General features: G+C 39.6%; 1 protein-coding gene across 5 annotated transcripts in view; it reads left to right on the top strand.

The window, feature by feature from the left end:
* Nucleotides 1-7,253: 7,253 nt before the first annotated feature.
* The window catches only part of RTCA (RNA 3'-terminal phosphate cyclase), a 37,014-nt gene continuing 21,353 nt past the window's right edge, over nt 7,254-22,914 (top strand). The window contains exons 1-8 of one of the 5 annotated variants that reach the window (XM_027571924.2): nt 7,254-7,503; nt 7,615-7,715; nt 9,412-9,555; nt 13,607-13,730; nt 16,880-16,938; nt 18,299-18,440; nt 19,018-19,142; nt 21,357-21,415. In XM_027571924.2, coding sequence (XP_027427725.1) covers nt 7,459-7,503; nt 7,615-7,715; nt 9,412-9,555; nt 13,607-13,730; nt 16,880-16,938; nt 18,299-18,440; nt 19,018-19,142; nt 21,357-21,415 — 799 coding nt within the window. In that variant the 5' untranslated portion in view covers nt 7,254-7,458. Of the gene's footprint in view, nt 7,504-7,614; nt 7,716-9,333; nt 9,556-13,606; nt 13,731-16,879; nt 16,939-18,298; nt 18,441-19,017; nt 19,143-21,356; nt 21,416-22,914 lie in introns of those variants that run through there. The other 4 variants (XM_027571939.2, XM_027571916.2, XM_027571932.2 and 1 more) reach the window with 4 other exon arrangements.

The following is a 22,914-nucleotide window of genomic DNA, read 5'->3' on the forward strand; positions in this document are numbered from 1 at the left end:
TCATCTGTTGAAATGATGGAAGATGCCTAATGTTTTACTATTACTTACTATTATTATTTTGTTTAAAAATACCATGATGTATGTGGGATTTTTTAAAAGATTTATTTATGGGCGCCTGGGTGGCTCAGATGGTTGAACGTCTGCCTTCGGCTCGGGTCATGATCCCAGGGTCCTGGGATAGAGTCCCGCATCGGGCTCCCTGCTCCTTGGGAGCCTGCTTCTCCCTCTGCTTCTCTCTCTCTCTCTCCCTCTGTCTCTCATGAATAAATAAATAAAATCTTTTAAAAAAAAGATTTTATTTATTTGACACAGAGAGAGAGTGCACAAGCAGGGGGAGTGGCAGGCAGAGGGAGAAGCAGGCTCATGGTTGAACAGGGAGCCTGACGTGGGGCTTGATCCCAGGACCCTGGGATCATGACCTGAGCTGAAGGCAGACGCTTAACCAACTGAGCCACCCAGGTGCCCCATTACTTACTATTATTAAGAATGAAATTTGTGGGGCACCTGGGTGGCTCAGTAGGTTAAGCGTCTGCCTTCAGCTCAGGTCATGATCCCAGGGTCCTGGGATCGAACCACGCATTGGGCCCCCTGCTCAGTGGGAAGCCTTCTTCTCCCTCTCCCACTCCCCCTGCTTGTATTCCCTCTCTCACTGTGTCTGTCAAATAAATAAAATCTTCAAAAAAAGAAAAAGAATGAAATTTGCTGTAGGGTTTTCCAGATGCCCTTAATCAGGTTAGGTAGTTTACATTTATTTCTAGTTTTGTTTGACCTTGTTTAACCATGAATAAAAAGATCTTTATTTTTTTCAAATGCTTTTTCTTCATTTATTGATGTAATCTTAGGTTTTTGATACACTAGCATAACATTTTTCTAATATTAAACTAATCGACTCAGGACCCTGAGATCATGACCTGAGCCAAAGGCAGACAGTTAACCGACTGAGCCACCCTGGTGCCCCTAAATTTATAAAGTTGGCCTATAATCTTTCTTCCCCAAGTCAACTTTGGTTTTGGTATCAAAGTCAAATGAGTCTCAGGGCACATGCACCCCAATGTTAATAGCAGTATTATCAACAATAGCCAAACTATGGAAAGAGCCCAAATGTCTACCGACTGATGAATGGATAAAGAAAATGTGGTCTATATATACAATGGAAATATTACTCAGCCATCAAAACGAATGGAATCTTGCCATTTACAGTGACGTGTGTGGAGCTAGAGTGTATTATGCTAAGTGAAATAAGTCAGTCAGAGAAAGACAAATACCATATGATTTCACTCATATGTGGAATTTAAGAAACAAAACAGATGAACAAATTGGAAGGAAAAGAGAGAGAGAGAGAGAGAGAAGCAAACCATAAGAGACTCTTAATGATAGAGAACAAACTGAGGGTTGATGGAGGAAGGTAGGTGGGGGTGGGCTAAATGGGTAATGGGTATTAAGGAGGGCACTTGTTATGATGAGCACTGGGTATTATATGTAAGTGATGAGTCACTAAATAAAAAAATAAATAAAATATTCTTAAAAGAAACAAAACAAAAACAAAGTCATACTAATCTTGTAAAAAGAATTGGGGTGTCTTACTTCTTTTTCATATTACCTGGAAGAGCTTATATGAATTCATGGTCTGTTCCCTATGTATGAATATGGTCTTTTCCCAGAAAATGTGGTGTATCTTGTCAGTAGAACACTCTGGATCGCCTTTCTCATCCCACTCTCTCCTCTTGAGTTCAGTTAAATTTCTTAAATGGTTATAGTATAAATAGGTCTCTATATTACTTCTCCTTCTGTTCCTATTTTTTTTAAGATTTATTTTTGAGAGAGAGAGAGAGAGAGCTCACGCACAAGCAGGGGGGAGGGGCAGAGGGAGAGTGAGAAGCAGACTGTCTGCTGAGCCCAACATGGGGTTCGATCCCAGATCCTAGGACCCCAGGACCCTGGGATCATGACCTGAGCAGAAGGCAGAAGCTTAACGGACCGAGATACCCAGGTGCCCTGTTCCTTCTTTTTTTTTGATTATACAAATTCTCAATGGTCTCATTTATATTATAAATGCATTATTTCTTTACAGTTTGTTTGAATAAGATCCAGATAACTACCATCATTTGTCTTCCCCACACAATTTGCTTGTTAAAGAAAATGGGTTTATTTCTTCAGCCAGTTTTGGCAAGTTGTATTTTTCAAAGAATTTGTCTACATCATATAAGTTTCAAGTTAATTGCAAAAGTTGTTCAGCTTAAAAAAAAAGTCTGGGGTGCCTGGGTGGCTCAGTTGTTAAACATCTACCTTCAGCTCAGGTCATGATCCCAGGGTCTTGAGATCAAGTCCCATGTGGGGCTCCCTGCTCAGTGGGAAGCCTGCTTCTCCCTCTCCCTCTGCCTGTCGCTGCCCCCTGCTTGTGCTCTGGCTCTCTCTCTGTGTCAAATAAATAAATACAATCTTTTTTTTTTTAAATCTGTTGTATCTGTAATTATGTGCTCTCTATTCTTTTTAGATATTGTGCATTTTTACTTGCTTTTTTTGATCAGTCTTGTTAGAAGTTTGTCAATTTTATCAGTTTAAGGACTAATTTGTTGTGTAATTTATTAATTTCTGCCTTTATCTTTATTAGCTCCTTTCTTTGTTTGACTTACTTTCTAATTCTTTTTCTGACTTCCTAAGTCAATTTTCAGCCTTTATTCTTTTATAATAGTAATATTTAATGAAAAAATTCTTTTGAAGTACTGGTTTCATTGCATTCCTTAGATTTTGGTATGTAGAGCTTCCATTTTGGGTCATCTTTAAGTACTTTAACATTTTTCTATTAGTATTTCTTCTTTTACCTAGGCTTTATTTACAAATGTTTGTACATTTCCAAACATATGTTTTTTGCTTGTTGTTTTGCTTGTCTTTTTTGGAACGAATTTCTAACAAAATTACATTTTGGTTAGAGAATGTCACCTGTATGATACAAATTCTTTGGACATTGTTTATATTTGCTTTATGACTTAGTCATTTTTTATAAATGTTTCATGAGTTCTTTAAGAAAATATGTAATCTATAATGATTGAAGAATATATGGAAATATATATGTATATAATATACCATTGCCATTAAATCAAGTTTATTTGTTTTGTTCAAATCATCCTTATCTTTCCTAAATTTTCACCTGCTTGATCTAGGGCATACACAGTTTTGAATAGTTTTATTTTCCTGGTGAATTCAACCTTTTGTTTTGTAGTGACTTTTTTTTGTCAATGATAATGCTTTGTGTATTAAAGTCGAACTTATCATTAATATAGCTATATCAGCTTTCTTTTAAAAGTTGGTATTTATCTGGTGCATCTTTCCATCTTTTTATTTTCAACTTCTCATGATCCTTAATACTTTAAGGGCATCTCTTATAAATGGATTTTTTAAAAAATATTTTATTTATTTATTTGACAGAGAGAGCACAAGCAGGGGGAGCAGGAGAGGGAGAAACAGGCTCCCTGCTGAGCAGGGAGCCAGATACGGGACTCCACCCCAGGACCGTGGGATCATGACCTGAGCAGAAGGCAGACACTTAAGTGACTGAGCCACCGAGGCACCCCTGGAATTTTTTTTAAAGGTTTTATTTATTTATTTGAGAGAGCAAGAGAGCACATGAGTGGGCATGGGGGAGGGGCAGAGGGAGAGGGAGAAGCAGACCTGGAGATGATGACCTGAGCCAAAGGCAGACCCACTGAGCCACTCACGAGCCCCAAATGAATATTTTTTTAAAAGAATCAATCTCTGGCTTCCAACCAGAAAATTACTTTATAGTTCCACTTTTATTAGTTGTATATGTGAACTTATTTCTACTTTCTTGCTTTAGTGCTTTCTATATATCCTGCTTTTTTATGCTGATCCAATTTTTTTTTTAAATTGAAGTGTATTTTCCCCTTAGTTCATTCTTCCTTTCAGCTCGTTTAGAAGTTATACACAATGCTACTTTATTGATTACCCTTGAAATTTTAACTTGCATACTTATCTTTTTTAAAAAAGATATTTTATGTATTTATTTGAGAGAGAGAGCGCACGGGAGCACGTGGGGGGGGAGGGATAGAGGGAGAGGGAAAAGCAGACTCCCCACTGAGCAGGGAGCCAGTCCCAGGACCTTGAGATCATCATGAGCCGAGCCAAAGGCAGCTGTTTGACCGACTGAGCCACGTAGGCACCCCACTTGCATACTTATCTTAAAGTCTTAAATCAATTTATGTTCTAACTCTATGCCCAAAGAAGACTTTAGAATACTTTAGCTTTCGTCATCCACCTCTTGACTTACACACTTTTGTTGTCTGGTGTTATTTTATGTAATGCTTTTTTAGATAAACTGACATGTTTACAATTTCTTTGTTTCTTTTTTCTTCTTACATATCAGACTTTCTCTCTGAGGTAACTTTTCTTTCTTTTTTTTATTAAAGATTTTATTTATTTGACAGAGAGAGACACAGCGAGAGAGGGAACACAAGCAGGGGGAGTGGGAGAGGGAGAAGCAGGCTTCCCACGGATCAGGGAGCCCGATGTGGGGCTCGATCCCAGGACCCTGGGATCATGACCTGAGCCGAAGGCAGGTGCTTAACGACTGAGCCACCCAGGCGCCCCTAATTTTTCTTTTCTAAAGTTTTTTTCTTTTTTTTAATTTGACAGAGAGAGAGAGAGAGAGCATGCACAAGCAGGCAGAGCAGCAGGCAGAGGGAGAGGGAGAAGCGAGCTTCCTGCTGAGCAGGGAGCCCAATGTGGGGCTTGATCCCAGGACCCCGGGATCATGACCCGAGCAGAAGGCAGACCCTTAACTAAGCCACCCAGGTGCCCCTGAGGTAATTTTTCTTTCTGAAGTACATCCTCAACAAAGTATCTTAAACCCAGTTTCTGTGTATCTGGAAACCACTTTCTTTATTTCATTTTCATTCTTGAAAGATAATTTTGCTGGGGACTCAATTCTATGTTGATGGTTATTTTCTGAAGATATGAATCTGTTGTCTTTTTTTTTTAATGTAAGTTCTCTGCCCAACATGGGGCTTGAACTCATGACCCTGAGATCAAGAGTCTCATACTCTACCCAGTGAGCTAGCCAGGCACCCCAATCCATTATTCTGTTGAGGAATTTGTTGTCAGCTTAAATGTCTTTTCTTTGTAGATAATTGCAAAGACCCAGGGTCTAACCCAATTCTACCACTTACTTGTTATGTCACCTTGGCATGTCACTTTGATTCCCTAGGTTTCAGTTCCTCATTGGCCAAATGGATAGAGTAACACCGACCTCACAGCTTTGTGTGAACATTATCCCAGAAAATGTACATGAAAACATTATATAAATGCTTGTTACTATTTACTCTTTCCTGGCTAGTCTCTCCATTATCTTACCATCTTGTTCACTTCCTCCTACCACTGGAAGTAGTGAGAATGAGGTGAATGGATCAGAGGCAGGATTTTACAGCAAAGTTAGAAATGAAGAAGGCCAAAGATCCTGAGAAGGTTAAGTTTCTACAGTAGGATCTAAGATGTCAAATAGGAGTAGAGCTTTACATCCTATCCTTTACATCCCATCCCTACTGAAACTGCCTTGCTTCAAATTCTTATTATCTCTTGGGGCACCTGGCTGGCTCAGTTGGTTAAAATTCTGACTCTTGATTTGGCTCAGGTCATGATCTCAGGGTTGAGGGATTGAGCCCCTGCAATGGGCACAGCTCAGCCTCCACACTCAGTGGGGAGTCGGCTTGGGATTCTTTCTCTCTCTCTCCTTCTGTCCCTCCCTCTGCTCCTGTGCTTACACACACATACATACACACACACTCTCTCTCTTTCTCCAGTAAATCCTAAAAAAAAAAAACCAAAACCCAAAAACCCACCTTTCTTTTAAAAAAAATTCTGATTATCTCTTGCCTAGATTATTACACCATTGTCATTTTTCTCTTCAGGCTCTCAGCCCTATTTACCCTCCACGTATTGTCAAAGTCAACATTCTAAAATGCAAATATGACCACCTCCCTAATTAATGTCTTATGGCTAATCCCTGACATTGCAGTGTCCCAGATTTGGTTAAATATATCGAGCATATGTTCCCAGAACATATCTGTCACAAAAGTGGCAGAACAATCTTTTGGGATTAGTTATAGTAGAATAATCTCTTAGGATTAGGAAACAATGGTATTTACATCAGGTCACCCAGGTTCATATTCCAGTCTTCTGGTTAACAACTCTGTGGACTTGCAGCAAATTTTTTAACATATGCAGTTGTAAAACAGGTAAAAATAGTAAGTACTTCAACAGGTTGTGAATGCATGCAGTGCATGGCAGTCAAGTAAATGCCCAATAAATGTTGTGTTATTGTTGTGGTTTAAAATATTCTAATTTCTTTGCCCTCCTACTTAACTGTAAGATTAGTATATGTTAAATATGATTTATATTCCATTGAGAATAACGTTGTAATTGATTGTTTCTCAGTGTCTCAAATATACCTCCAGTAAGTTCATGCTAGAAGCTGCCTTACTCTTCTTTGCTTACCTAGAGGCTTGTATATTATGGGATATCCAGTTATTGTAGGAATTGAGCCACAAGCAGGATCAAGAAGCTGACTGTTGTTTATGCCACGGTCTGAGGTGAATGATGTTAGTTGCACTGTCATGAACTCGCCCTCGCTCTTGGACAAGGTGACATAACTGGTTTTTTAGAACATTATATTACTGCTTCTAATTCTGCCATCCCCAAATAAAGCATGTTTCAGAAGAGAAAAAGAATACTATTGGTACTACTACTACTACTATACTACTACACACACACACACACACACACACACACACACACACACACACACACACACAGACCCTTGTGAGCAATGACGGGCTCACAGGTATCAAGGGACGGTCTGCAGAACAGGAAAACCCGACCAGAGAGAGGGTGGTCGGTGCATTGCAGGATCCAGACCTTTCTTCCATCTTCAGCTTTAAAAGTCTTCAGCCCTGGATCCAGCAGGATCCTTGAGAAAAGAGATAAACACAGATGTTTGCATAAGCCTGAGAGACAACTGGAGAATCCGGTTTGAGTTGAAACGTAGGCTTTCTTCAATCTGCGTGTTTTGCTGTGCTCCGGGATGGTGTCTTCAAGCCGCACATTTACTACGGTGCCCCAGGATGCCTCCCAGGCCTCCGCCACCACGTCTCCCGGAGAGCGTCGGATTCGACGAAATTTTCTCGGCACCGCCTCTTTAAGCACCGCGTGGCGCGCACGCGCACTGCCGCTAGGCCGGGCGATCCCGGTTCCGGGCGCTGGGTGTCGGGGTTTGCTTCAGCTGCATCCGGTTTTCCGGGAGCCGCGCTGCTTTCGTGCTTCCGCCAGACCCCGCGGACCCCAGCGGGGACGGCAGTTTCGGAGCTGTGGGGCGGGAGGGAGCGTCTCTTCTTCTTCCCATTCCGGCAGAGGCTTTGTCGCCGCGGGCCGGACCCCAGGGCGCCCCCGATGGCGGGGCAGCTGGTGGAGGTGGACGGCGGGATCATGGAAGGGGTGAGTGCGGGGCCGGGGACCGGGCCGGTGGCGCTGCAAGCCCCGATTGGGGGAGGCGAGCGTCTCTGTCTCATGATGTTCACTATCCTCTCCTACCCACACCCTTGGCAGGGCGGCCAGATCCTGAGGGTGTCTACAGCCCTGAGCTGTCTCCTGGGCCTCCCCTTGCGGGTACAGAAGATCCGAGCCGGCCGCAGCACGCCAGGCCTGAGGTGAATTGGGGCGCTGGGGGGCGGGGCCGCGGGACTGGGGGATGCGGGTGGGCCCGCGCCGGGCTGGGGGACGGTGGGTGGGGCTGGAGGTGGGGGCGGACTGCGGTGCTCGGGCCTGGGGTTTGGGTCACGCTTTGTGGTTGGGGAATTGGGAGCCCCCGGTGGTGATGCTTGTAAGATCCAGCCCGAGTTGAGGAATCTTAAAAGCCGGCCCCCAGGGCCCCGGGGGACCATGCTTCGGCTCGGGCGGCTAGCGGTAGCCGGGGGCTAGGCGATCTTGAAAGCCTCAAGGGGCAAGTTGAGAAAATAGGCCCACGTTTATTCTATATAGCTAGAGTTCTCTAGCTTCCTGATGAGTTGTCTTTTAAGATGTTTTCGCACGTCATTGGGCATTTCAAGTATCTGGAGAGGTGGCAGCAGCGGGCAAGATGGATGAGGGCAGAACAGCCTGTAGGGCCAGAGGAAACCCCACTTTTTAACCAGTGTGTTCTCTGCTGCTGCACATTTTAGAATCATAGCTCAGGAAAGGACCCTGAGCTGTGTTGTTCTAGCTTCCATTCAGACCTCAAAGAAGTTATGAGTATAATCAGAATTATCAGTTGTGGACAGGGAAAAACGTTGACCCTTGACCTTGTTTCCTTCTGTCTGGGAAGCTAGGTGTGTCAACTAGCTAAGTTTCAAGGTATATGCACCTGTTAGAAGGGGACCCAGGTTGAAGCCAAACTGATTCCTTTGGATATTTTAATACATCAGCAGTCTCTTAGTCTTTTATTCACATTCCATTTTGAAATTATTAAAAGGCAATTATTGATGTCTGTGAACGTTAATTACCTTAGTCACAGCAGTTGTTTGCAGCAGTTTCACCAATAGGAAAATCCAATTCATTAAGGCTGTGTTAAGTACTTCATTAGTTTGCTAGAGCTGCCATAATGAAATACCATAGACTGGGTGGCCAAAACAACAGAAATTTATTTTTCTCAGTGTTCTGAAGCCTGCAGGTTCAAGATCAAGGTGCTGGCAGGGTCAGTTTCCTCTGAGGGCCATACGGGAAGATTCTTTCCCAGTCTCTCACCTTGGCTTGGAGATAGCCTCACTCTTGCTGCCTCTTCACATGGTCATCCTTACGTGCATGTGTACCCCTGATGTCTCTGTATGTCCTAATCTCCTCTTTTTATAAAGATACCACAGAGAATCCCATGGTCAAGAGTCCCATGCTCTACTGACTGAGCCAGCCAGCCGTCCCCTATCTCTTTTTAACTTAATCATCTCTTTAAAGGCCCTAATGCCAAATAGAGTCACATTCTGAGGTACTAGGGGTTAGGGTTTCAACATAAGAATTTTGGAGGAACACAATTCAGCCCATAACAGGTTCCATAGATTATTCAATGACACGCAAGTGAGATTGGTGGCCCTGGGATAGTTTTTCAGTTTTCCTCTTTGCATACTTCTCATTTGCAACAATGCATCCATGTATGTGCTTTTAGCTAAAGTGGTTTGGAAGGAACCAAATGATGCCTTCAAGCAGGTAGTCTAGGTACATAAAAACCCAAAAGAAGCTCTGACGCTGAAGATACGGCACTTGTTGTGGTTAGACCTTGCTCTTTTCTTGCCATTGCAGTTTTATAAATGGGTCATAAAATGTGGGGCTATAGGCAGTCTGAATGCACACGTTTTGATGCAGTATTATGACCTGAAGGCCTCAGCATTTATCTGGACTGGAAATGATTCGAGATTTGTGTGATGGGCAACTGGAGGGGGCAGAAATCGGCTCAACAGAAATAATGTTTACACCAGAGAAGATTAAAGGTGGAATCCACACAGCAGATACCAAGACAGCAGGGTATGTGTCACTTACATTCCATTTAAGTATGGGCTTTAGAGTTAGACCTGGATTCGGGTGCAGGTACTACCTACCATTACTAGACAAGTTGCTTAACCTCTTTGGGCTTTAGTTTCCTCACTTTTAAAATGGAGATAAAACACTAGCCTTTCAGGGATAGAGATTATGTAGTTTGGGGTACCTAATTGCTTATTAATTGTAGCTACTAAATCTAGAATTTTTTTGTGTGTATAGTATAGCCTATTTGTTTCTTTTTATTATTTAGAAACTGAATATTGGAAAATGACTAAGTTTTTATGCCCTGTAGTAAGAGTAGATTTTTGCATTGTATGTAGCATATTTAGTTCTTGGCTTGCAGCTAGTTATGGATCATATTCTATTTTTGGTCTAGTGTAGGTATTTTTTGTTGTCTTTTAATAGATACTTATGCTATCCTGTTTAGAAATGTTTGGATATATGGGGTGCCTGGGTGGCTCAGTTGTTAAGCGTCTGCCTTCGGCTCAGGTCATGATCCTGGGGTCCTGTGATCGAGCCCCACATTGGGCTCCCTGCTCCATGGGAAGCCTGCTTCTCTCTTTCCCACTCCCTCTGCTTGTGTTCCCTCTCTTGCTGCGTCTCTCTCTGTCAAATAAATAAATGAAATATTAAAAAAAAAAAAAGAGGGCTCCTGGGTGGCTCAGTTGGTTAAGCCTCTGCCTTTGGCTCAGGTCATGATCCCAGGGTCGTGGGATCGAGTCCAGCGTTGGGCTCCCTGCTCAGTGGGGAGTCTGCTTCTCCCTCTGCTTCTGCCTCTCCCCCCAGCTTGTGCTCTCTCTCTCACTCACTCTCTCTCTCAAATAAATAAAATCCTTAAAAAAAAAAAAGAAATGTTTAGATATGATCTTGGGTTCCCCCCCCTTTGGAAAATGGATATTTAACAATTAAATTCAGTCTTCATCCTTTTCCAAGAATTCCTCCTTTTATTGGTAATACACAGAGAGCACGTTTTGTGTTTTCTGTGTTATTTGGCTGATTGCTATTGTAAACCATATCATTTTACCAACGTCCTCTCTTTACTGGGAAATTTGATAAAATAAGAACTAGTAATGTAAACCTGATTCCAGTTTGTTTCAGAAACTGTTTTAATTGATTTTGATTATTATTTTAGTTTATGAAAATGTTTAGTGGGCACCTGGGTGGCTTAGTTGGTTAAGCGTCTGCCTTCGGCTCAGGTCATGATCCCAGGGTCCTGGGATCAAGCCCCGCGGGCTCCCTGCTTAGCCGGGAGCTTGCTTCTCCCTCTGTCCTTCCCTGCTTCCCAGTCGTGCTCTCTCTCTCACTCTGCTCTCTCTCTCAAATAAATAAAATCTTAAAAAAAAGAAAATGTTTAGTGATAATTAAGACTTGAGTGGTGCTGTGAATAGACCTCTGTGGAAAGGGACCTGCTGCCAGGCCTCAGGTGAGGTTTGCCAAGTGAGAACTTTCTAAGGGGAATAAGGAGTTTTGAGGTATCTTTCTTTATTTTTTTTTATTTTTTTTTTAAAGATTTTATTTATTTTTTTGAGAGAGAATGAGAGATAGAGAGCACGAGAGGGAAGAGGGTCAGAGGGAGAAGCAGACTCCCTGCTGAGCAGGGAGCCCGATGTGGGACTCGATCCCGGGACTCCAGGATCATGACCTGAGCTGAAGGCAGTCGCTTAACCAACTGAGCCACCCAGGCGCCCGGTATCTTTCTTTATAGTCAGCATAGTATTTTGGGTATTCTCCTGTAAAGAAAGGGAGGAAAGTTATAGTCAACCAACTATATAAAAATTTAAGCAAAATTATAGAATTTGAAGCTGCAAGAAGGAAAATAGAAACCGTGTTATTTCCAATCCTTCCTCCACTTTGTGAATGAGAGAATAAAGAGCCTCAGGTGTGATTTACCCAACGTCATGGAGTCAGGGAGAGAACTAGATTAGAATGTAGGCCTTCTGGCTTCTAACCCACTAGACTCTATGGGAAATGAGTTTAAAGTTGTGAATGCAACTCCATTCAGGAGACTAAACCAGGCTTTTTCCTGGCAAGAAAACATCTTATTTATTCACACTATAACATTTTTTATCCTTCACGGTGATTACAGTACCATGTGTTTTCTCAGGTGTCTACCTTTGTTTTTGCAATTTCTTATTCTCCTAAAATTAAGGTGTTTTTTTTTTTAAAGATTATTTATTTGAGAAAGAGATGGAGAGAGAGCAAGAGTGTGTGGTGAGGAGAGGCAGAGGGAGAGGCAGACCATGGGGCTCGATCCCAGGATCATGACCTGAGCCGCAGGCAGATGCTTAACCAACTGAGCCACCCAGGTGTCCCTAAGGTTTTCTTTACTATTCTTAGAATCTGATTTTATCTGTGGAGAGGGGAGAGCACTTTAAATGTTGGGGTCCTCAGAGGGAATAAACACAGAGAAATTAAGTAGTGTTAACCTAAGGTTTACTGTAAACTAAACATTTCCAAGTTTTTTCACTTGCTTCTCACTTGCTTAACTCCTTAAGAACGGGGATTATGTTGCATGTGTTTTCTCTTATAACAGCTAACATGTTACACAGTCAGTAAACGTTTACTAAATTAATGAAATGCATTAGCAGTGACAGAGACTGTTTATTTCAGTACATATGCATTGTTACCATGAGAAAGCTAAGTGAAGGTCTGTCTTTTGGTATTAGAGGCTGTGTCTAATCTATACTACAATCTACGTATGAATGTGACAGCTCATTCAGAAAATCTGACCAAGTGTTTCATTTTTTAAAACACTTCATATTCTAGAATTATTTCTCATGATTTCTCACGTTATTTTACTCTAATGACCAAACATAGGTGAGTTACAGCAAGGATTATTTCCTTTAAACTTATTTCCATGTAAAATATTCAGCTGTCAGTCTTTGTAAAATACTATTCTGTCATATCATAAACTTCACAGTGGTAGGCACTGTATCCTAACTTGTTATCTGGAACAATGCCTTGTGCATGGTAGAGATTCAGATGTAATTATTTAAGTATTTCTAAACCCTCACTTTTGTGTGTGTAACTATCTGACATTGTAGAAAAGTTATTACAATTTAATTGACTCTATTTCCTATGCTGTATTTTTAGACTTTAACTGTATTAAATGCATTTTCATAAACTGCACTTTCAAGAATCCTTTTATAAAAACATTATAACAATAGTTTTATTTTTTTTTCAAAGATTTTATTTATTTGACAGAGACAGAGACAGCGAGAGCAGGAACACAAGCAGGGGGAGGGGGAGAGGGAGAAGCAGGCCTCCTGCTGAGCAGGGAGCCGGATGAGGGACTCAATCCCAGGACCCTGGGACCATGACCTGAGCCGAAGGCAGCCGCTTAACGACTGAGCTACCCAGGCGCCCTAACGATAGTTTTATTTTTAAAAAATTCTTTTTTTACTTCTTTGTAAGTTAAAGAAAGATCACACAACTAATGAGATGGATTCAAACCCAGATTTGCTGATCATTTAAGGCCAATTCCTTCTACTGTGAAATACTGTCTTTCTTTAAGATTCAGGATATTCTCAGTTACTGAGGTGTTTTGTTTTATGTTTTGTTTTTGTTTTTTGTGTTTTTTTAAAGTAAGTTCTAGGGATGCCTGGGTGGCTTAGTCGGTTAAGCATCTATCTTCGGCTCAGGTCATGATCCCAGGGTCCTGGGATCAAGTCCCACATTGGCCTTCTTGCTTAGCAGGGAGCCTGCTTCTCCCTCTGCCTTCTGCTCCGCCTGCTTGTGCTCTCTCTCTGTGACAAATAAATAAGTAAAATCTTAAAAAAAAAAAATAAAGTAAGCTCTACGCCCAGTGTGGGACTCGGAACTCATGACCTGAGATCAAGAGTTGCACACTCTACTGACTGAGCCAGCCAGGTGTGCCACCTCTTTTTTAATGGGGTGTTTTTTTAACTTGAGACTTGACAGTATATACCTTTCTTCCCGGTTTTCTGTGCCCCAGCTAATGGTGATGTGTAGTAATACCACGTTCTTGAGACTTTAGAAAGAAAATGCAGCTAACCCTGCTTTGCCTTTTCCTTAGGAGTGTGTGCCTCTTGATGCAGGTCTCAATGCCCTGTGTTCTCTTTGCTGCTTCTGCATCAGAGCTTCGTTTAAAAGGCGGAACTAATGCTGAAATGGCACCGCAGATTGATTACACAACTATGGTAAGTGCTTCTGTTGTTGTTGATGAACTAAGGTGATCTCGTATATTCTTCTGAATCTCCATTCTCTATTCAGTATATCCTGAGTGGTTCATGTGCATGCCTGTTTATTTCTTCATGGTGTCTAGTTGTGTTGCGGGAGAGGGTAAGGGATTGTGTTTACTTTAGATTTTGTGTTGTATCTTAAAACAGTGTTGATAGTGAATTCTTTTAAAACTTCAAGTGTATTGTTACATGAATTATATAAGCCAGTCATTTTATAAATACAGGAGTTATGATTTGGAAGAAAAAACTCAAAGAGTTAAACACTGTGCTTGACAAGAGTTGGTGAGGATGTTGAGAAGTGGAACCCTCGCATACTACTAGTGGGAATGTAAAATGGTGCAGCCGCTAAGGAAGACAGTGTGAAGGTTCCTCAAAAAATTAAAAACAAAACAACCATATAATCCAGAAATCCCACTTTTGAGTATTTATCCAAAAGGATTAAAATCAGGATCTTGAGGAGAGATTAGCATTCCCATGTTTATTGCAGCACTATTCATAATAGCCAAGATGAGAAAGCATCTGTTGATGGATGAATGGATAAAGAAAATGTAGCATATACATAGAGTGGAATACTATTCAACCTTAAAAAAATTAAAGAATATGTGACCACGTGAATGAACCTTGAGGACGTTATGTCTGTTGATGGATGAATGGATAAAGAAAATGTAGCGTATACATAGAGTGGAATACTATTCAACCTTAAAAAAATTAAAGAATATGTGACCACGTGAATGAACCTTGAGGACGTTATGCTAAGTGAAATAACCAGTCACATAAAGACAAATACTGGCATGATTCCACTTGTATGAGGTATCTAAAGTAATCAAATTCATAGACTCAAAGAGTGGAATGGTGTAGAGGGAAGGGGGAAATGGGGGGTTACTAATCAACAGGCATAACATTTCATTTAGGCAAGATGAATGTGTTCTAGAGATCTGTACAACATTTACCTATAGTAAACAATAATATACACTTAAAAATTTGTTAAGAGGGTAGATCTCATGTTAAGTGTTCTTACCTCAGTAAGATAAAATTTAAAAAAATTAAGTACCATATTTTGACTGTAAATTTTGACAATGATAAAACTTAGTATGCTTATACAGTTAGTAGGAGAGAAAAGTGGTATTTTTTTCCCTCCACGTTTATTGAGGTGTAATTATAGTAAAATACACCTTTTTAGGGTATAATTCTGTGTTGTTGTTGTTTTTTTTAAGATTTTATTTATTTGTCAGGGAGAGAGCACAAGCAGAGGCAGGGGCAGGCAGAGGGAGAAGCCGGCTTCCCACTGAGCAGGGAGCCTGATGCAGGACTCGATCCCCAGGACCTTGGGATCATGACCTGAGCCGAAGGCAGACGCTTAACTGACTGAGCCACCCCAATTCTGTGATTTTTGATACATGGTTGTTAACCAGCCACCACAATCAAGATACAGAATTACTGTAAAAAATTCCCTCATATTCCTTTGTTATCAGTCCCACACCCCAGCCCATGGCAACTACTGATCTGTATTGTATCATAGTTTTGCCTTTTTTTCAGAATGCCATATAAAGGAATAATACTGTATCTGACCTTTTGAGCCTGTTTGTTTTTTCACTTACCACAATATGTTTGAGATTCATCCCTGTGACTTGTTTTAGCAATAAAAGCTTAAGTAGTCTCTATTACATGGATGTCCCAGTTTGTTTAACCATTCATCCATCTGTTGAAGGACATTTGGGTTGTTTTCAGTTTTTGGCAATATGAAAATGTCACTACAAAGATATATGTACCGATTTTTTATATGAACATAATTTTTCATTTCTTTTGGGTAAGTACCAAGGAGAGGGATTGCTTGTAATAGTAAGTCTATATCTAACTTTATGACAAGCTGCCAAATTGTTTTGGTATCCAAAGTGGCTGCATTCTTTTGCATTTTCACTAGCACTGTATGAGTTTCAGCTATTCTGCATCTCCCCAGGTCTTGATATTTAATTTTTTTTGCCATTTTAATACATGGTATAATCTTTTTTTTTTAGAGGGAGAGCGCAGCGGGCATGGGGAGGGGCAGAGGGAGAGAATCTTAAGCAGGTTCCACACCCAGCATGGAGCTTGATGCTGGGCTTGATCTCATGACCCCCAGATTATGACCTGAGCCAAAATCAAAAGTTGGATGCTCAACCGACTGAGCCACCAAGGTGCCCCTAGATGGTACAGTCTTTTAAATTTTAGTTTGATAGGATGTGTAATGAAAGTTAATCTCTCCTCACCTAATAATTCCACTTCAAGGAAATGACCCTAATTAAATATTACAGACTGCAGCAAAAGATAAATGTTAAAGGTATTTGAGCAGAGCATTATATACTATAATAATAATTATATAATATATACAATTATATAATATTGAAAACTCAGGGAATGGTTAAATAAATTTGCTAGAATGCCATGCGGTTATTTAAATATTGTTTAAGAAGAATTTTATGATACCAGGAAAATGCTTTTGTTTATAATGTTAAATGGAAAATGAGGATAAACGTATACACAGTGAGATTTCAATGTATAGAAGAATTGAGAAGGCAGGGTCTGGGTGGGTCAGTTAGTTGAGCGTCCGACTCATGATCTTAGGGTCGTGGACTCAAGCCCCGTGTTGGGCTCCATGCTGGGCATGGAGGCTGCTTGGGATTCCCTCTCTCCCTCTCCCTGTGCCCCTCCCCCGCTTGTTCTGTCTCTCTCTCTTTCTCTCAAATAAATAAATAAATCTTTAAAAAAAATTGAGATGGCAGAATGGAATGCTGTTCACCAATATCCCCTAAGTTCTTATGCATTATATAGTGAAGGGTTAGGAAATACTGTCCTATGGAGTAAAATAACCACTGGGATCAAGTATCCTGAGTTCTGACTTTTTTTTCATTAGACTGGCACAGCCCTGATTAATTAAATATTAAACTTTTAATTTTGGTTTATGTATCAGTTATTTTATTTGAAAAATAGAACTAGCCTACCCATTTTTATATCAATATTTATCCATAGTGCCTCCTTGCTAGCTCAGTGCAGAGCACTTTTGTTTAATAAATATGCTTGTTGAATCAGTGAATATTTGTGGTTAAAGTAACAATAAACTGATTTTTCAGGTTTTCAAGCCAATTGTGGAAAAATTTGGTTTCAAATTTAATTGTGACATTAAAATGAGGTAAGTTACTTATTTGTTAGCCCTTTGACCCACTATTTGTAGAGTAGTGGGAAAGTTAGACCTTAGAGAATTATTCTGGAACCCACTACTTCTCGTAGTAATTAGGAAATACATGTAGGAAATACAGTTTATAGGAAATAATTATGCTTTGTGTGGCTTAAAAACAGTAAGCAGCAGGGGCATGGGGACTTGAAAGCAGCTACAAATGGTATTTGCTTGTTTCTAGGGGGAAATATTTTCAAGGGAATTGCTACACTGAGGGACCTTCACATCTAGTGTTATCCATGCTCAGCACAGATTGAATACTTTTTGTGTGCAGACAACTGGACTAGGCATGGCAGGGTCATAAAAGGGATTCTCTTCCACAATGCAATCAGTTATTTTCCAAAGAAACACATTAGGCATTCAGATTATTACTCTTCAAGGCATCCCTTCTGCCACATAATAACAAGGCCAGATTTCTTGGTGGGGCATTTAAGTGTGCTGCAGTCTTGTTCCAGTTTAGCTTTCTAGCTTCATTCCCTGCCCGCCCTGCTCCCCCTCCCCCCATGTATTCTAACACACATTTGCTTGCTCTTTAAAACTACTCTGTGCCTTTGGGCTTTCATTTTTTTGTTCATGTTTTTCCTCCCTTGCTCTCTTAGAAACTAGAAATCCTATATTTTTTCAAAATGTAACTTGTAATTTCTTGTGTGAATTGTCCATGAGTGTGTTTAAGTTGGAATTCATACTTGCACCTCTCTTTGTAGCCATTTTTACAGCCTGACATGTTCTAGGAGGTTGTGCGGCCATCTCTTTACCAGATGGGGAGCTCCTTGTGGATAGGAGCGCTGTTACTCTCATCTTTACGTTCCCAGCATCCTCTATAGCATAAGTGACACTCAGTATTTGAGTTAAAATTTTGTTAAATGTTCAGCTGCTTCAATATTCATCATATATTACTGAGTACCTCCTACTTACCAGAAATTGTTGTAGGGTGCTGGAATATAGCAGGAACAAAATAGACAAAGTCCTACTGTCAAGGAGCTTATATTCTAAAACAGTACTGTCAAAAAGAACTTTCTGCATTGAGGGAAATGTTCCCTATCTGCCCAATATAGTAGTCACTAGCCACATACAACTGTTGAGCACTTGAAATGTGGCCAGTGTGACTGGGGAGCTGAGTTTTAAATTACATTTAAATTTAAATGGTCACATGTAGTCTGTGGCTACCATATTGGACAGCACAGACCTAAATATTTCTTGGAAATTTCAAATATCAATTATATGTTTGGATATCATTCACATGTTATTTTATTGTAAGTGTTCAGCTTTATTTTTGTTGTACAAGCAGTTTATGTATTTGTCATACTTTCCGTAGGGGTTACTACCCAAAAGGGGGTGGTGAAGTGATTGTCCGAATGTCACCAGTTAAACAGTTGAATCCAATAAATTTAACTGACCGTGGCTCTGTGACCAAGATATACGGAAGAGCTTTTGTTGCTGGTGTTTTGCCGTTTAAAGTAAGTTGTCTAGAAGTGTATGTGGGTCTTGGCATTATGTCAGCTAAATTTTGAAATAATTGAAAGCCCTCAATTTTTTTAAAGATTTTATTTTTAAGTACTCTCTATGCCCAACATGGAGATAGAACTTAAACCCCTGAGATCAGGAGTTGCATCCTCCACTCCATGGGGTGTCTCAGTGGCTCAGTTGGTTAAGTGTCTGCCTTTGGCTCAGGTCATGATCCCAGGGTCCTGGGATTGAGCCCCACGTCGGGCTCCCTGCTCAGTGGGGAATCTGCTTCTCCCTCTCCCTCCCCGCTCTCTCGCTCTCCAGTAAGTAAATAAAATTTTTTAAAAAAGGAAAAAAGGTGCATGTTCCACTGGACTGAGCCAGCCAGGTGCCCCTAAAGCACTTAATTTTTTAATATATCTTTTCATTAAAATTTTTTCCTAAACATCTGTGCTCTTTACTCTTGAAAATCTAGTTTTTATATAATGCATGTGAAACTTATTAAGTATTGTATGTTTCTTTGAAGGCTTGAAAACAATTGTCAAAATAATCATTAATTCATTCTATTTTTCTGTCTTGCCAAAATAGGTAGCAAAAGATATGGCGGCGGCAGCTGTGAGATGCATCAGAAAGGAGATTAGGGATCTTTATGTTAACATCCAGCCTGTTCAGGAACCTAAAGACCAAGCCTTTGGCAATGGAAATGGAATAATGTGAGACAATATACTTTTTCCTGGATACTGATTGAGAGCTCTGAAATAATTATCCTGTTTAAGTGAAAGATTTGTAGTTTTTTTGTTGAAATATTACAGTTTTAAAAAGGCATATTTTTAAGGACATTGCTACCGAAAACAACAGTATGATGAATTAAGATGATTATTTTATGCTGAATTTTTTTTCTGAGGGTGGTTTGCTTTTTATTACATTGTAAGAGTCCTCTGACTCTTAATCTAATCAGAAGTTAGCCTTTGAAGCTGATCCTGAGAGAAATATTTCCGGTTGTTTTTCTGTGCCTCAAATGTGAAGTCCATTTATATGTAAATATTAGATCTGGCAAAGATCTATTTAGAGAAGAATTATATTGATTTAATTATATTGATTTAAATATAAAAATGCTTTAATTGATCTTTTGAAGTATGAGAGTATCTCCTGTGGATAAAAAGTCTCTTTCTCAGAGTTTCTATTAAAGGGTTTAAATACATGTTCTACATTTGATAATACTATCTAAAAACTGTGAAACAAAACCAAACATCTCTGTAGAAAGATCTTTTCTTTATTGAAGTATAGTTGGCACACAATGTTATATTACTTTCAGGTATATACTATAGTGATTTGACAGTATGTTATGTTTTGCTCACCCCAAGTGTGGCTCCCATCCCAGTTCCTATTACTTAATGTGGGACACACATACTAGGTACTTAGTATTAACTGTTACTATCAATAGCTTATTATGAACCAGTCATGGTAACATATGCTTTATAAATATTATCTCTAATTTCTTAGAGATTACCTTTTTAATAACTTTAAATATTGTTTAGGAAGAATTTTATGATATCAGGAAAATGCTTTTGTTTATAATGTTAAATGGAAAATGAGGATAAACTTATACGCAGTGAGATTTCAATATATAGAAGAATTAAGAAGGCAGGGCCTGGGTGGGTCAGTTAGTTGAGTGTCCGACTCATGATCTCAGCTCCCATCTGTCACCTTACGTATGATGCCATTACAATACCTTGGACTAGATTCCTCTGCTGGGCCTTTCATCCCTGTGACTTGCTCATTCCGTAACTGGAAGCCTGGATCTCCCACTCCCCTTCGCCCATTGTGCCCATCCCCCATCCCTTCCCCTCTGGCAGCCATCATTTTGTTCTGTATTTATGGGTCTGTTTGTGCTTTTTGTTTGTTTTGTATCTTAGATTCCACATATAAGTGAAATTCTGTGGTATTTGTCTTCTCTGTCTGACTTATTTCACTTAGCATAATATGCTCTAGGTCCATCCGTGTTGTCATAAAGGGCAAGATCTCATTCTTGGTTATGGCTGAGTCATACTCTGTTGTGCGTATATGTACCACGTCTTCTTTAGCTATTCATCTATCGATGGACACTTGAGTTGCTCCTGGCTTTTGTAATTATTGATAGGTATGTACTTATTGCTGTTTTGTTAATTGTTTTCCGATTGTTCTTGTAGTCCTTCTTTGTTTCTTCTTCTCTTGCTCCCCTTGTGATTGATGACTTTTGGTAATGTTCTTTCATTTGGTGTTTTCTTTATTTTCTGTGTATCAAAGTTTTAGTTTTGTGGTTTCCATAGGTTCACATATAACATCCTAAGTATATAGCATATATTAAGTTGGTCACTTAAGTTCGAACACATGGAAAAACCTTTTCATTTTAGATAATCATAAGACGCTTTATTTTTTTATTTTTATTACAAATTTATTTATTTATTTATTTTGGGGGGGAGAGAGAGTATAAGAGGGGGGAGGGGCAGAGGAAGAAGGAGCGAGAGATCCCAAGCAGACTCTGTGTTGAGCACAGAGCCCCACGCAGGGCTCAATCTCATGACCCCGAGTTCATGACCTGAGTCAAAATCAAGAGTCGGGTGCTGAACGGACTGAGCCACCCAGGCACGCATCATAAAATACTTTATAGTATAGTAGAAATGGTATCAAAACTTCAAGGAGAGCCATTCCTTACGTATGAATGGATTAGAATCTAGTGTGACTTCTTGTTGGAAGTGCTGAAGGATACTGATACCCTGATGAAGTTGGAGAATGCTAATTATGCCGCTCTCTGTATAAAGAATTTCACTTTTGCAATTTACTAGATAGATCTGATTCTGTGTACTTAATAATCATTCCACTGTATTGTTTTTGCATGTAATTTTAGAATATAGCATAGATAATAATGCTTATTTTTTCCTATATAGCATTATTGCTGAGACATCCACCGGCTGTTTGTTTGCTGGATCATCACTTGGTAAACGAGGTACAGATAAATGAAGGGGGTCCACAATTTCCAGTGCTGGTGTAAAATTTTTTAATTATCTGTTAGGTTTAGAATGTTAGAGCATGATAGGTGATAAGTGTAAAAGGATACGATTAACTGATTCTGTTTTAGATCAGTTAAATTTTCAGTCTTTCTCCTAACTTTATACTTTGAAAAATTTCAGAGTTATAGAAAAGTTGAATGACTAATGAATATCCATCCACTGTTCTCCAAGATTTACCAGTAGTGAACTGTTAGCTACAAGTTTGTGTGTTTCTTAACTATTTCAATGTAAGTTGCAGAGACCGTTTCTCACCCTTGACTACTGCAGCAGGGATGTCCAAAGAACAATATCTGTGTAATCATGATACCATTTTTATACCCAGAGTATTTGTCTGTTTGTATTCATACATAACCAGTTGCCTCCAAAATATTTTTTAGAGCAGTGGTTTTTGTTTTGTTTTTAGCACTCACAGCAATTGGTCATGTCTGTCTAGCTTCTTTTCTACTACAGAATAGTTTCACCTTTTTTTTTTTCTTTCATGATACTGACATTTTGAAAAGTCCAGGCCATTTTCTCATAGGATTTCCCACAATTTGGATTTGTCTGATTGTCTCATGATTAGATATATTCAGGTGAAACATTTTTAGTAGGAATAGCTGACTGTGGACATTCCATTGTATCACAACAGGGTTGGTGATAATGTCAATTTGTCCTTTATTGGTAAAGCTGACTGTGATCACTTGGTTAAAGTAATGTCCTCCAGGTCTGTCTGCTATAAATCCTTTCCCTTTTTATAAGTAATAAGTCATCTGGTATAATACTTTGAGACCATCTGATTATCTTATTCCTATACAGCTTTCATCCAGTGATTTTAGTGTCTATTGGTATCAGTTATTACATTGATAATTTAAAAAAACTGAATATTTTTGTGAAAGGGAAGTGTAGTTAAGATTTAGTATATTTGGGAGAGGAGATACATGTATACATCTAATTGTAATATTTGGAGATACTTTTGCCATTGAGGTGACTTCTAGTTGGACTTCTTGTTGTTTGTGCGGTAGTTGATTGCTTTATTCCTACTTTGTAGATCTTTAAAAGATGCTTACCCTTGCTGTTCTGTTTAATCACATTTATTACTGCCGAAAATAAAAAATTTCAGGTAATCTTAGTCTGCTCACTTGGTAGATGTAGATACTAGTTGGGTATCAGATCTTATCAACAGAATGGAATAAGTAAAATCAACATCTCCAGTTGACCTGACATAAATGAATTCTATTTAAAACTGTGCTATTATAAAATGTGATTGGTGGACCGGCAGCATATCAGCATTATCTGAGAGTTTGTTTGAAATACAAGTTTGAGCGTTTATTTCATACCTATCAAATTAGAATCTCTGGAAGTTGGGCCCAAGGATCTGTTTTAACAAGCTCATCAGATACTTCTGAGGTATAATGAAGTTTGAGAAGTAGTGATCAAAAATATATTTAGAGTACAC

The sequence above is a fragment of the Zalophus californianus genome, chromosome 4 (genome assembly GCF_009762305.2).
Source record: "Zalophus californianus isolate mZalCal1 chromosome 4, mZalCal1.pri.v2, whole genome shotgun sequence".
Classification (NCBI taxonomy): domain Eukaryota; kingdom Metazoa; phylum Chordata; class Mammalia; order Carnivora; family Otariidae; genus Zalophus; species Zalophus californianus.